The sequence below is a fragment of the Musca vetustissima genome, unplaced genomic scaffold, assembly GCF_032173495.1.
Source record: "Musca vetustissima isolate MV318-11 ecotype Yass unplaced genomic scaffold, APGP_CSIRO_Mvet_v1 utg25238, whole genome shotgun sequence".
Taxonomy (NCBI): Eukaryota; Metazoa; Arthropoda; class Insecta; order Diptera; family Muscidae; genus Musca; species Musca vetustissima.
In genome coordinates this window covers 1-12,589 of record NW_026875137.1, presented here as the reverse complement: position 1 = coordinate 12,589, position 12,589 = coordinate 1, and the positions used below count along the sequence as shown (strand labels likewise).

At 33.7% G+C, this 12,589-nt stretch overlaps 1 protein-coding gene across 1 annotated transcript; it reads right to left on the bottom strand.

Annotated features, from left to right (window-relative positions):
* Positions 1-4,027: 4,027 nt before the first annotated feature.
* LOC133337642 (ubiquitin carboxyl-terminal hydrolase 31-like) lies at positions 4,028-10,636 on the bottom strand (the record flags this gene model as incomplete). Its single annotated transcript, XM_061545849.1, has 3 exons — positions 4,028-4,086; positions 7,181-8,223; positions 8,728-10,636. Coding segments are annotated over 3 exons (3,003 nt in total), but the record flags the coding sequence as incomplete, so codon positions are not given.
* Between the last annotated feature and the right edge of the window lie 1,953 nt (positions 10,637-12,589).

The following is a 12,589-nucleotide window of genomic DNA, read 5'->3' as shown; positions in this document are numbered from 1 at the left end:
TTGCGTGGAAGCTGTGATGGTGGTAATGTAAAAAAAATGGGTGAAAATGTGTTGAAGCCAACGAGTTTTTTTTTGTGTTCCTTCCCGATTTGTAACTAAACTACACAACGCACGCACGTGTGATCAGTGACAGAATACCCCATAGACAATATGGTTCTAATGTATGATTTTTTCATATAATCACTGCATCCACCCAAAACGGATGCTGACATTTTGAAGCCGGATTTTCGGTGTTTTTTTGAATTTTTCTTATAATTAGAATGCGCATCCAGATAATGGACTTAACTGATTATAGGATTGTACAACTCGTGATTTTGCTTCGTTTAGTGTATATCTCATGAATGTGCTCACGGTAGCTTCTTTGCAATTGGGTTCCAAAGACGAAAATTTGGTGCGTAAATTTTTATAAAAAAACATTTTTTTGAGTATAAAATTAAGAAAGTCCATTCAAATTCCGTGGAACCCCGCGTGATTTTAGTTTTTTTACGTGCCGGATCTAATGGGCCCATCCATGTTCAATTCCGCCGAATAAAACGGCGAATATAGGTACCTTGAATGTGGGAAAAACTGTAAAAACTTATTTTGACAAATTCGCGTATATAATCGCGATTTTCTTCGAATTGATTTCACATATCAATCATTTTTGTGTTGTCATATTCGCGAATCTGTGTGAAAATATGTCAAAAATACATCGATACGCGAATAATATGCGAATTTTATCAAAAATCGATTGTGGAGGCACATCCGCGGTTCTTAACCGATCCTTTTAAAATAGGTGTCCTTTTGTGTATTTTCATAGGAGATTACTGAAATCGGATGCGCATAAAAATCGTATGCACGTTGCGCCATTTTTAGTCATTTTTAGGGTTTTTGCTTAGTAAAGTGCATCGAGCAGTACACTTTGGCCGCTAAATGAAACCTCGAAAAATGCATAATTATTGGAAGAGATTAATTCAACTGATTTCAACGAATACGCGAACTGTATGCTTTTTAATGTTGATCATTTTCATATACTGTAACTGCAATATATTTCATTATTTTTAAAGCCAAAACTCTTAACAGAGGAATCCACCGATATTTAACAAACATCTCAAAAAATTTGCAGAAGAAATCGTCACGTGTTGTAGAAGATCTAGACTAAACCGTATTATCTCAACCATACCAAAAAAAAATCAAAAATTGAAAAAAAAACATTTTGTGGCAATTCAAAAATTAATTTATTTTATTTTCAGATATTTTCATGCTTTTATTTGTTTTTCGCGACTATTAAGGGGACACCCCCCATTCTCGGTGTCAAATTTTTTTTTGATTTTATTCGAATCTACTCTAATTCTAGAATGTTCCTACAAAATTTCAAGTGAAAATCTCAAGAACTCTTGAAGATATAGCCTATTTATTGTGTCAGCATCAAGTGACGGCTAAAGGGCTTCTCAAACTTTAAACGCGTTTTTCTCAAAACGAATGGCGGGCACGATAACTCAAAAACTAATAATCCAATCGGTTTCATTTTGACACGTTTCTCTGGGAGTGTGTAGCTCTCGTATGAACTAGGATAAAGCCAATCGGTGAAGATCTTCCTTATTTTTTAACTTAGTTTGTGGTAAAAAATAGGCGATTTTCCATAAAAAAATTTTCAAAGTTCCGCCATTTTGTTAATTGTTGTGCGAAGTCAATAATCCTAGTTCATACGAGAGCCAGACATGTCCTCTTTCTAACACAGTTGGAATTTTCGGATTCCGATGTTCCAGTGAGGAGTTATCATGCCCGCCATCGAAAATATGGACTTTTCTTTGAACCCAAAAAACAACAACAAAACAACAACAACAAATTTTGGTAAATTATTTTTCTTCCTTTTTAAATCTTCAAATATATATGTGCCAAGTTACAAACCTTAACAAGCATTGGTATTCATTTACCAGCCCATTTAAAATCTTAAAAATAAGAAATCGAGAATGGGGGGGGTTCCCTTAAACCGTATTTCAATGTGATTTGACAAGTATGCAAATAAACAAATAGAAATTCATTTAATTTATATTTGAAATACAAGATTTAAAATCGCTATAACTTTTGTGCGCAGCATCCGAATTTGTGAACGCGAACAGATTTAGAATCAGCATATTTTTCTTAACCTATGTACAAAAATCAGAAATGTTCTCGCAAAAAAAAATTTCAAATTTTTTTAATGGAATTTTAAAAGAATTTTGTAATTTCCCATATGTTTCCTATTCTGACCTATGGATACGCTCTTGATAAAAGAACGTTCTTTAAGATTAATCGTATGCAATGGTCAGCATGGCTCTGTATAACAGGGGCTCTCAGTGATACAACCCAGGCGGCATTGAACGTGATGCTAAATTTCCAGCCACTGGACCTTTAAGTCGGGTTAAAGGCAGCAAAGTATGTCTTAAAGCTATAATATACATCACAGAAAAATATCGTATTAAAAATGCATAGTTTTGTCAAATATCTTATTTGGCTAACGTAAAGCCATAATTATAAAATTCGTACGCATTTCAATTACACAAACCCAATTGTTATACCATTTATTTATATAAAAAAGTGAACAAATCATATGCTTATATAAAAAATAATTTATTATATTCCAAAAACAATTGTACAATTAATACTTTTTTTATTTGCCATTTGACTCATATGGGATTATTAATATAAAAGAACATAAATAAATATATAGATTTTAATAGTAAAATAAAATAAAACTTGTTTTAAAAGTCATTTTAAATAAAAAAAAACTAAAAACTAAAAACAGAATCCATTATTTAATTTCTTTTTTTTTTTTTGAAAAATCCAATTTTAGAAATAACAATATTTAATATCATGCCAAATGTGTGTGTGTGTGTGAAGTATTTTGAAAATAGTATAGAAAAAAACCCATGGTCTTTGTGAATATTTTTCTCAGAGATTAAAGAATTCTTTTAATAATAATTATTGTTATTATTTTGTTTTAATATCATATCTAAAGGTATATTACTATCATGCAATAACAATAGCCATGTTGTTATAAATAACTATTATTTTGTGTTTTTTATTTTTATTTTTATTTTTTTTTTTGTAATTATACATTATAATCTTTTTTATTTTTTATATATAAATATTTAGGAAATAACATGAAAAAAGTTACATTTCAACTTACAAATATTAATATTGGGAATATACTATATGCAGATATATATATATATAAACATTTTTCTTTGTTTTAATTTTTATTATTGGTAGTAAAATGTTTTTAGTTTTTTTTTCTTTTGATAAATCGTATTTTTTTGTTTGTTTGTCTGTTTGTATAAATCGTATAAACTGTTTGTTGCAAAAAACATTTATTAAACATTTAATAAATATGTATTTTCATTACAATTATGTATTGATTTTTGTATAGTATATATATTTTTTTATTTATTATTTCAAATAAATATTGTTGTATATATTTATTAATATGTATACAATTTGTTTTCTTATGTGTATATATAATTTTTTTTTTATTTAATACATAGTATTTATGTATAAATATATAGAAAAAATGTAACATGATTTTATATATATGTATGTATTTGCTTATATTTATATATTTATTTTTATTTTTTGTGTATAAAGTATATAATAAAAATAAAGTAATTCTCATAATGAGCCTGTCTGTGTCTTGTCACAAAAATGTTAGTAAAAATTAATAATAATAATAAAAACTAAAGAAACAAAAAAATAATAACAAAACAAAAATAAAATTAAAAAACGTATATTCTTAAATAACTACGTTGTTAATTGATTCATTTCTTTTTAGGTTTAGATCAGTTTTTAACAATTTCGTTTATTTTTTTGTTTTATATGAATTTTTCATGCTTATCTTTTTGGTTAGTTTTTTTTCCTTTTCTTTTTGTTTTTTGTCTATCTATTAAATTTGTTTAAAACTTCATAATAATACACATGTATATATATATATATATATATACGTACACAACAAGTTGAGGTCGCCGTTTTCGCTTGAATATTTTCCTTGGAAATTTTGTTTTTTTTTTCATTTCTTTATTAATTTTTCGGCGATACTGTTATAAGTTTGTGGGGCGTAACCGGTGATATCTGCAAAGGGGAAAAAGGGTAGAAAATTAATATTTGTTGTAAAAAAGAAAAACAAGTAAAAGAGTCGTAAGGGCAGGGCCGAGCCCTTTAAATACAAATAGTGGGGATACCATTTAATTAAATCAATTTACATATATGGGGTACCCCTATAGACACTTTCTAATGGAGGATGCATTTGAAAAAATGTCGTAAGATGAGATTGCTGAAAATACGACATTGGCTTTTGTATGAGGTGTATATCAAAACTTGGATCTACATTGAACAATGTCTTTAATTCTTACGAAACTGAATATCCAAATTATAGAACCTAAGGCATATAATACCCGAAGTTCTAATTATAGCTTCATCGATTTCAAAACATAAACCAGTAAGGAAAGTTCAAAATTTGGACGGGACCGACTATATGATACCCTTCACCACCAGTTTGGGTACTTACAAAGATGCTAATATATACAATATCCTATAGATAGAACAGAAATGCCATCTTTAGAGGTCCTTTGAAATGGAATCGGGTCTAAATTAAATGTGTGATCTACATAGATATTTGAATCTATTAAAAACCCCCATATGTGTTTTTTATAATCTCCACCATTTATTTATGAAAAATTCCATGTCAACCGGGGAGTTCTTTGGGTTCTTTGATGTACCATTTGTACGAAACCGACCAAAATTATGTATGTAAATTTGGACCTATTGAACTCAGTCGGACAAATAATGGGAGTTTGGTGTATCATTTACCTATAATCGGACGAAACTATATATGGGAGCTATATCTAAAACTGAACCGATTTCCACAAAACTTCGCATGCATCAATATGTACCTATTTCAGTGCGTTGTGCAAACCTTTGCCTTAATCGGACAAATATTGGGAGTGTGATGCACCATTTACATAAAATCGGAAGAAACTACATATGGGAGCTATATCTAAATCTGAACCGATTTCAACAAAACTTCACAGACATTAAATTGGACCAAATTCAGTACGCTGTGCCAAATTTTGTTTCGTTCGGACAAATATTAGGTGTTTGGTGCACCACTTAGACAAAATCGGATGAAACTATATATGGGGGCTAGCCAGAAACAATGGGCCAATATTAATAATTTTTAGTACAGAGATGTTCAATTCAATGAAATCACAAAATGCCAAATTACAGCTGATTTGATTGAAAACCGTATCCAAAATACCGAAATTTGACGGTGCCGTTATATGGGAGGTACCCTGAAACTTAAGTCAATATTAATCACTTTTTGGCAAGGAGTTGTGTTATACAATGAGAACCCAAAATACCAAATTACAGCCAATTTGATTAAAAAACGCGCAAAAATTCCCAAAACATCGTATTTTGGAGGTACCGTTATATGGAGGCTACCTTGAAACTTGGATGAATTTTAATAATTCTTGGCACGGAGATGCATTATACAATGAGAACACAAAATACCAAATTACAGCCAATTCGGTTCAAAAACATGTCCAAAATCTCCAAAATACTGAATGTTGGGGGTACCGTTATATGGGATCTACCCCGAAACTTGGGTCAATATAAAAATGAATTTTTTTTGGCATGGATATGTGTTATACAATGAGAACCCAAAATACCAAATTACAGCCAATTCGGTAGGAAAGTGGGTCCAAAATCCCCAAAATATCGAATATTGGGGGTACGGTTTTTTTAGTACGAATATTGAGGGGTACTGTTATATGGGGGCTACCCTCAAACTTGGGTTATTATTAATAATTTTTAGTACGGAATTGAGTTATACAATGAGAACCCAAATTACAGCCAAATCGGTTGGAAAAATGTGTCCAAAATCCTCAAAATTCAGAATATTAGGGGGTACCGTGTTATATGGAAGATACCCATTTGCAATACCAAACATCCTAGGATCACAAGCAATGTCTGTGTAAAATTTCAGAGCTCTATCTTAAATATTATGATTTCTATCGTGATTTCAACAGGCGGAAAGACAAAAATCGTTCGGCACCCTATTAACCTATATTTAAAGTTGTCTACCAAGTGTTTGTAACCTCTGGTAAAGCAAAATATTAATATGCAGACACTTAGGTTGAAATTTCGTCCAGCTCCATCGACATATCGAAATTAGAACCAGACCATTTAGGGGAGTTATGTTGAAATATAAATAAACATTTTTTTCGAAGAAGTTCTGAGGCCAACAATAACCTGGAATACCGAATTACAAATAAGCTAAAACTCTAGAAACATTTATGTGGTGACTATGTCAAAACATATTGCAAATTTTCTGCAATGATTTGTCGCCATCTAATAATCCGGAATTACAATTTTGGCTCAAACCTACAAAACACGGAATGGGGTAGCCAGATTTATATAAGCCTATACCATAACATATTCCGATATATAGAATTTTCAATACCATACTTGGATAAGTAGCAATGTATGTGAAAATTTTCAAACCTCCATCTATAATATGAGGCGGGACCCCTAGATTGAGTCTATGTGAAAACCCTCTAAAAACCGTGATTAATAAATTAAAACCGACAACAAATTGGTAATATTGCGGAATAGTTGTATGGCCTACGAAGTTCGCTATTTATTGAGGCATAAGATGGAAGACAGTGATATAAATTCCAATTATGGATAATAATTTTAAAATAATATGCACTAAGGTAGTAATTTTCGTGGCCCCTTAAAAAATATGAACTGTCTTGCATGAGATTATTAAGTTTGAAGTAGTTTATAGCGATTCCTTGTGGATCCCAATATGATTTCTATAGCGAAGCAAAAGCAAAAAAAGCAAAAGCCCTATAAAAATCCGCAAAAGCAAAAGCAGCATTAATAACCAAGCCATTTTCTTAAGGTGCGTTCTTATTAAAAGGAATTCCTTCCCAGATATAGTAGTTAACTGTGTCTCTATGAACGCACCAATTAAAATAATTAATTTGCCTTCTAAACACCATTCTCTACAATCTTTCTTTGGCATGTGCCAGTTAGCCACTAATTTTTCTTCTAGAGTTTCTATTTGTAACCCTTTTCCTCTCGATCACTGTCGTGCAATTTTAGCCTCCAATCTATAGAGAAATTTTATAACATTTACAAATATTTCCATTTAACTTACCCACAACGATCGACTGCCCATAAATGTTGACGAATCATCATCATCCTCCATTAGACTATGATGATGCCGGTGATGATGATGATGGTGGTGGTGATGATGGTGGTTGTGATGCTGTTGTTGATCCAAAAACAATAGCGTATCCTTGCTGCAAGTATTCACCGAATTGCGCAATACCGATGACAAAGTATCACTACATTCACGTAGACGATAATTTGATGCCGTCGAAAAGGAATGACGCAAATGCAACGAAGGGTGAGTTGTGTTATTTGCTCCGCCTGTGGAAGTACTACTACTGCTCGGATATATGGCATTTTCGACAGCCGAAACACTTGAACGACTACCATGCCATGGTTGGCGATACGTTTGAAAATGTCCCGCTAAGGCGGAGCTAATAATACTGCTGCTATTACTTTTTAAACTTGTCGAAAGTAAATGTTCTTTATCGTTGGGTGCCGAATTCGAAATGGCCTTGGATGTGGCAACTATGTTCGAAGATGAAAAGCCATTGGTTTTTGTTTGTAAGCCATCATCAGCGGTATTATCTTTAAGTTTGGCAGTTTCTGCCTGTTGTTGACCTTTGTTTAATGATTGTGTTGATGCCAGGGATGCAGAAGAAGAGGATGATGTTGAGGAATTTGAGCTGGCTATGGATTTATTGTTATTGTTGTTGTGATGTTTCTCAAAGCCATTTAATTTTTTAAGAGATAGTGGAGATTTAGATTTGATATCCTTGCCATGACCATTGGTATGTAAATAATTTGTAGCATTGTTGTTGGCATTGATATTTTCTTGAGCATTATCTGTCGAATGATTGCAGGGGTCTGTTTTGATTTCCTCATCCAATTTACAATCCTCATCCATGGTGAAAATTTCATTATTTTCTTCCGGTGTGAGATCTTTATTATCGGCCATAGCTTCAGTTAGATCGTTGATGTCGTGTATAACCTCAGCATCTGCATAATCCAAAAGTTCCTCCAAAGCATCCAAATTAGAGGCATTGCCGATTACTGTTTCTTCCAATGGTGTGGGGATTTCAGTAAATTCTGCAATTGGAAAAAACAAAGAGATTAATAGGGATTTCATATGAAGAATGAAGGCCTGTGGCTTCTATATAGACCAATTGGTCTTTATAAAGCCCTTGGCCTCTATACAGCCCAATTGGTCTTTATAAAGACCTGTGCTCTCTATACAGCCCAATTGATCGTTATAAAGACCTTTGGTCTCCATACAACCCTATTGGTCTTTATAAAGGCCTGTAGTCTCTATACAGACCAATTGGTCGTTATAAAGAACAGGGGTCTCTACACAGACCAATTGGTCTTTATAAAGACCCATGTCTCTATACAGACCAATTGGGTTTTACAAAGACCTTTGGTCCCTACACATACCAAGGGCCTCTATTCAGACCAATTGGTCGTTATAAAGAACAGGGGTCTCTTTACAGACCAGGGGTCTCTATACAGACCAATTGGTCTTTAAAAAAACTTGTGCTCTCTCTATGGACTAATTGATCCTTATAAAATATTTAATCTCTGTGTTAGACTCACCCTTTTCATCCTTTGCCGTAGATGCCGCAGTCGATGGTTTATTGCTCTGTATCTCAGGACTAAGATGTTTTTCCACAACAACCTCAATTTTCTCTTCCTTGGCACTCACTTCAGAAGGTTTGTCCACATTCGTTTCCGATTTAAGAGTCTCCTTGGATTTATTTAAAACTGATTGGACATTTGAGCATTGTGCCGTCGTTGTTGGTGGCGGTGCTATACGTGATACCCAATGATCACTGGAATTTGAACTAGAACCCGAACATTCAGCATTTTCAGATGTTCTCCTTTGATAGAATAACATATAAGCCTCATTATTAATGATTTCTTCGGGCATATTTTCATTGGGTACTTTGGTGACCCGTTGATCATCAAATTTATACCATTGACGATCATAGGGATTTTTACAGGCGGCAGTATAATGACCCGTTTCCAGTGTATCACCCTGATGATAACAGACGGCATAGAGGTCATAACGAGTTTCACGATTATCACGAGAACTCAATGTGGAAGACCGTGAATCTCCCGGCTTTGATTTACGCCAAGGACTTGGACGGGTTTGATGCTGTTGTGCAGCTGAACTTGCCGATAATGTTGCGGCTGTGGTTTCATGCACCTCTTTGGCTAAATGTGGTGACATATCAAAGGAATGCAATGGAAACTTAACCATTGTGGTTAGCTTGGCGGCATTTTGGCCCTTGCCATGATGTTGGCGGAAGCGTTTGAAATGTACAACTAAAATATCAGGTAATGACCATAAACCTAATGTCTTCACAACCGGTAAATATTCCTGGCAATGGGGACAACGCCAGGCATCTTCAGCACTCAATGTTTCAGCTTTGGTATAATGTTCCAGACATTGTTCCAAAGTTAGGGTGGCGGTGTCATTTGTTTTATTCGCCAATAGGCGGGGTACACTTTCATGTTCCACCACATGATCAGAGAGGTCGGAAAAATAAGCCTCTGGTTCTGGCCACTCAAGTAGTAATTTTATATGTGGTGGACCAGCTTCAGCTGATAACACGGACAAAGCCAAATCAATCATTTCCGTTAGTAGGGGATGTTCAACCTGCTCAATAAAGGTGTCAGGATCTGCCGAAGGATCTTGTAAACGTATTTGAAACATTTCTTTCAAGGGTGTTGAATAGGAAAATACTTCGGGTTTTAAAATGGCTGCCATTTCCTTCAATAGCTTCTTCTGCAATTCGGCATATGAACAATCACGTGGTATTTGTAAACAAAATGGAGCACCAAAACGTTCCAAGCTAACCACATCCTCCTTTGAGGAGTCTTCATTTTTCAACTTGGTTTTCTTGACATTTGCCACCAACACCAACAGATTTGCTGATTGTGGATTATTGGCAGTTGTTGTTGTTGAGGTTGTCGTTGTAGAATTGCCACCAACACCAGGAGCATTGGTATTTGTTGTTGCCTCATTATTGCTTTTATTGGTTATTTCCTCCTTTTCCAATGGCACCTCTATACAATAAATTGTCTCATTACCATCCAAGGTGTTAACCGGCTGTGAATCATAAAACACGCGCATAAATCCCTCCTTTTGCAAATCGACCAAGACCATTTGTTCCGTTCGTATTCCCGTATCTTTATGCAGTTGTTCCCTTAAGGCCACAATTGGTGAACCGGCAGTAACGGTTAGACCCATACGCATTTGCCTTGGCTGCTTTTGCAGATAGACAACGGTGGCAAAGATTGTCTGCTGTGTCAGCTGTGGCAGTTGTACCGATATGCAATGGAATGGATCGAATGTATTCGATTGTTTTTTACATCGCGGACAGGTGAGAGATGAACGAAATTGTGCTTGGAATACGGCTTGAACAAAGGAGTTGTTGCAGCGTATATGATTGGCTAATGTTTCGGCGGCAATTATTTCATCTGGACGGCCATAATTGTTCTGTGATGAAAGAGACATAAAGTAAATTAGTTAATATATAGATAGAATTAATTAAACAAGAATTAAAGCATACTTTTAGGCGCAAACAAAATTTATGGAAAAACAATAATAATTCTTTGTATTGAAAGCTAATAAATTGGTGTGAACATAAACCAATTGGTTTGTATAGAAACACCTGGTCTTTATACAAAAAATTGGTCTTTATAGAGACCCCTGGTCTTTATAAAGACCAATTGGTCTGTATAGAGACCCCTGATCTTTATAAAGACCAATTGGTCTGTATAGAGACCCCTGGTCGTTATAAAGACCGTAGGTATTTATATAGACCAATTGGTCTGTATGGAGACCATTGGTCTTTATATAGACCAATTGGTCTGTATAGAGACCGTAGGTCTTTATATGGAACAATTGGTCTGCATAGCGATCATATATTTTTATAAATACCAATTGGTCTGCATAGAGATTATGGGTCTTTATAAATACCAATTTCCAAAAATTCCCCATACCCTACGAACAAAACTTCGCCCAATCAATCTCCTCCCCATTGATGAGACGTAAAAACTTTGTGTCATATCAAATACATGTCCGTAAAGTATCACCATTTTATCTTGAAAACAGAGACAGACACAAAATTATCGCGAGCAAATTTGCTTTCGTTATTATTTTGCGCACAATAAAAAACAAAAAAAAACCTTACGTAAATTATTTTATTTTGATTGTTGTTGTTGCTATTTTTGTAAAATTCTGTGATATGGTCTGTAAATATATATTTTATTTTTACATTTACTTAATAAAAGATAAGATAGCGACATAAAAGACGCAAATTTTTAAGTACCCCTACGAAGTATTACAAGTGACACCCATTTTATGTTTACAAAATTATTGGAAAACTACAAAAACCCCTGAAGTTATGATATAATATTATTAACTATGATTACATTATCATGTAGTAAGCTGTTTTGATGTCGGCGTGTAATATAGCCGCAGACAACTAGACAAGCGGACAACTTGAGGAGCTACAGGTGGTGAATTACTCAACGGAAATGTCTGGAGAATTAATAATGGTGGTCAAGGTGTTTAAATAATTCTATAATTTGAAAAAAAAAATGCATATTGATGTAAACAGAAAAGAAGTAGATGTGTAAATATTGCAACTAATTAAAATAAACGTTTACTTTGTCATCCAGGCTAGCCCCGATTAAATTAATTTTGTGGGGCTCACTGTGCCTTTTTTATCCTCAAAGAAATAATCTATGCAAAATCGTCGATTTTATGTCGATATGTGGTATAGCATACTTAATTCAATATGCTATGCACCATTTACCTAAAATCGAATGAAAATTTATATGGGAGATATATTTAAATCTGAATCGATTTTCACGAAATTTAATACACATCATTCTAGACACAATTCAGTGCGCTATGCCAAATTTCGTGCAAATCGAAAGATATATAGGGACTTTGGTGCACCATTTACATAAAATCGGAAGAAAATATATATGGGAGATTTATTTAAATCTGATGCGATTTTCACGAAACTTAGCACACATCATTCTAGACTTAATTCAGTGTCCTAAGCCAAATTTCGTGCAAATCGAAAAATATATAGGGACTTTGGTGCACCATTTACATAAAATCGGCATAAAATATATATGGGAGATATATTTAAATCTGAATCGATTTTCAAGAAATTTAACACACATCATTCTAGACACAATTCAGTGCGCTATGCCAAATTTCGTGCAAATCGAAAGAAAAATAAGGACTTTGGTGCACCTTTTTACATAAAATCGGTGGAAAATATATATGGGAGCAATATCTAAATCTGAACAGATTTTCACGAACCTTAGCATACATCATTCTAAAAGTAAATCTTTGGTTATATCTATATCTAATCTGAACCGATTTTCAATAGGATTCGTCCTTGGGCCAAAGACCATTCAAATATTATTT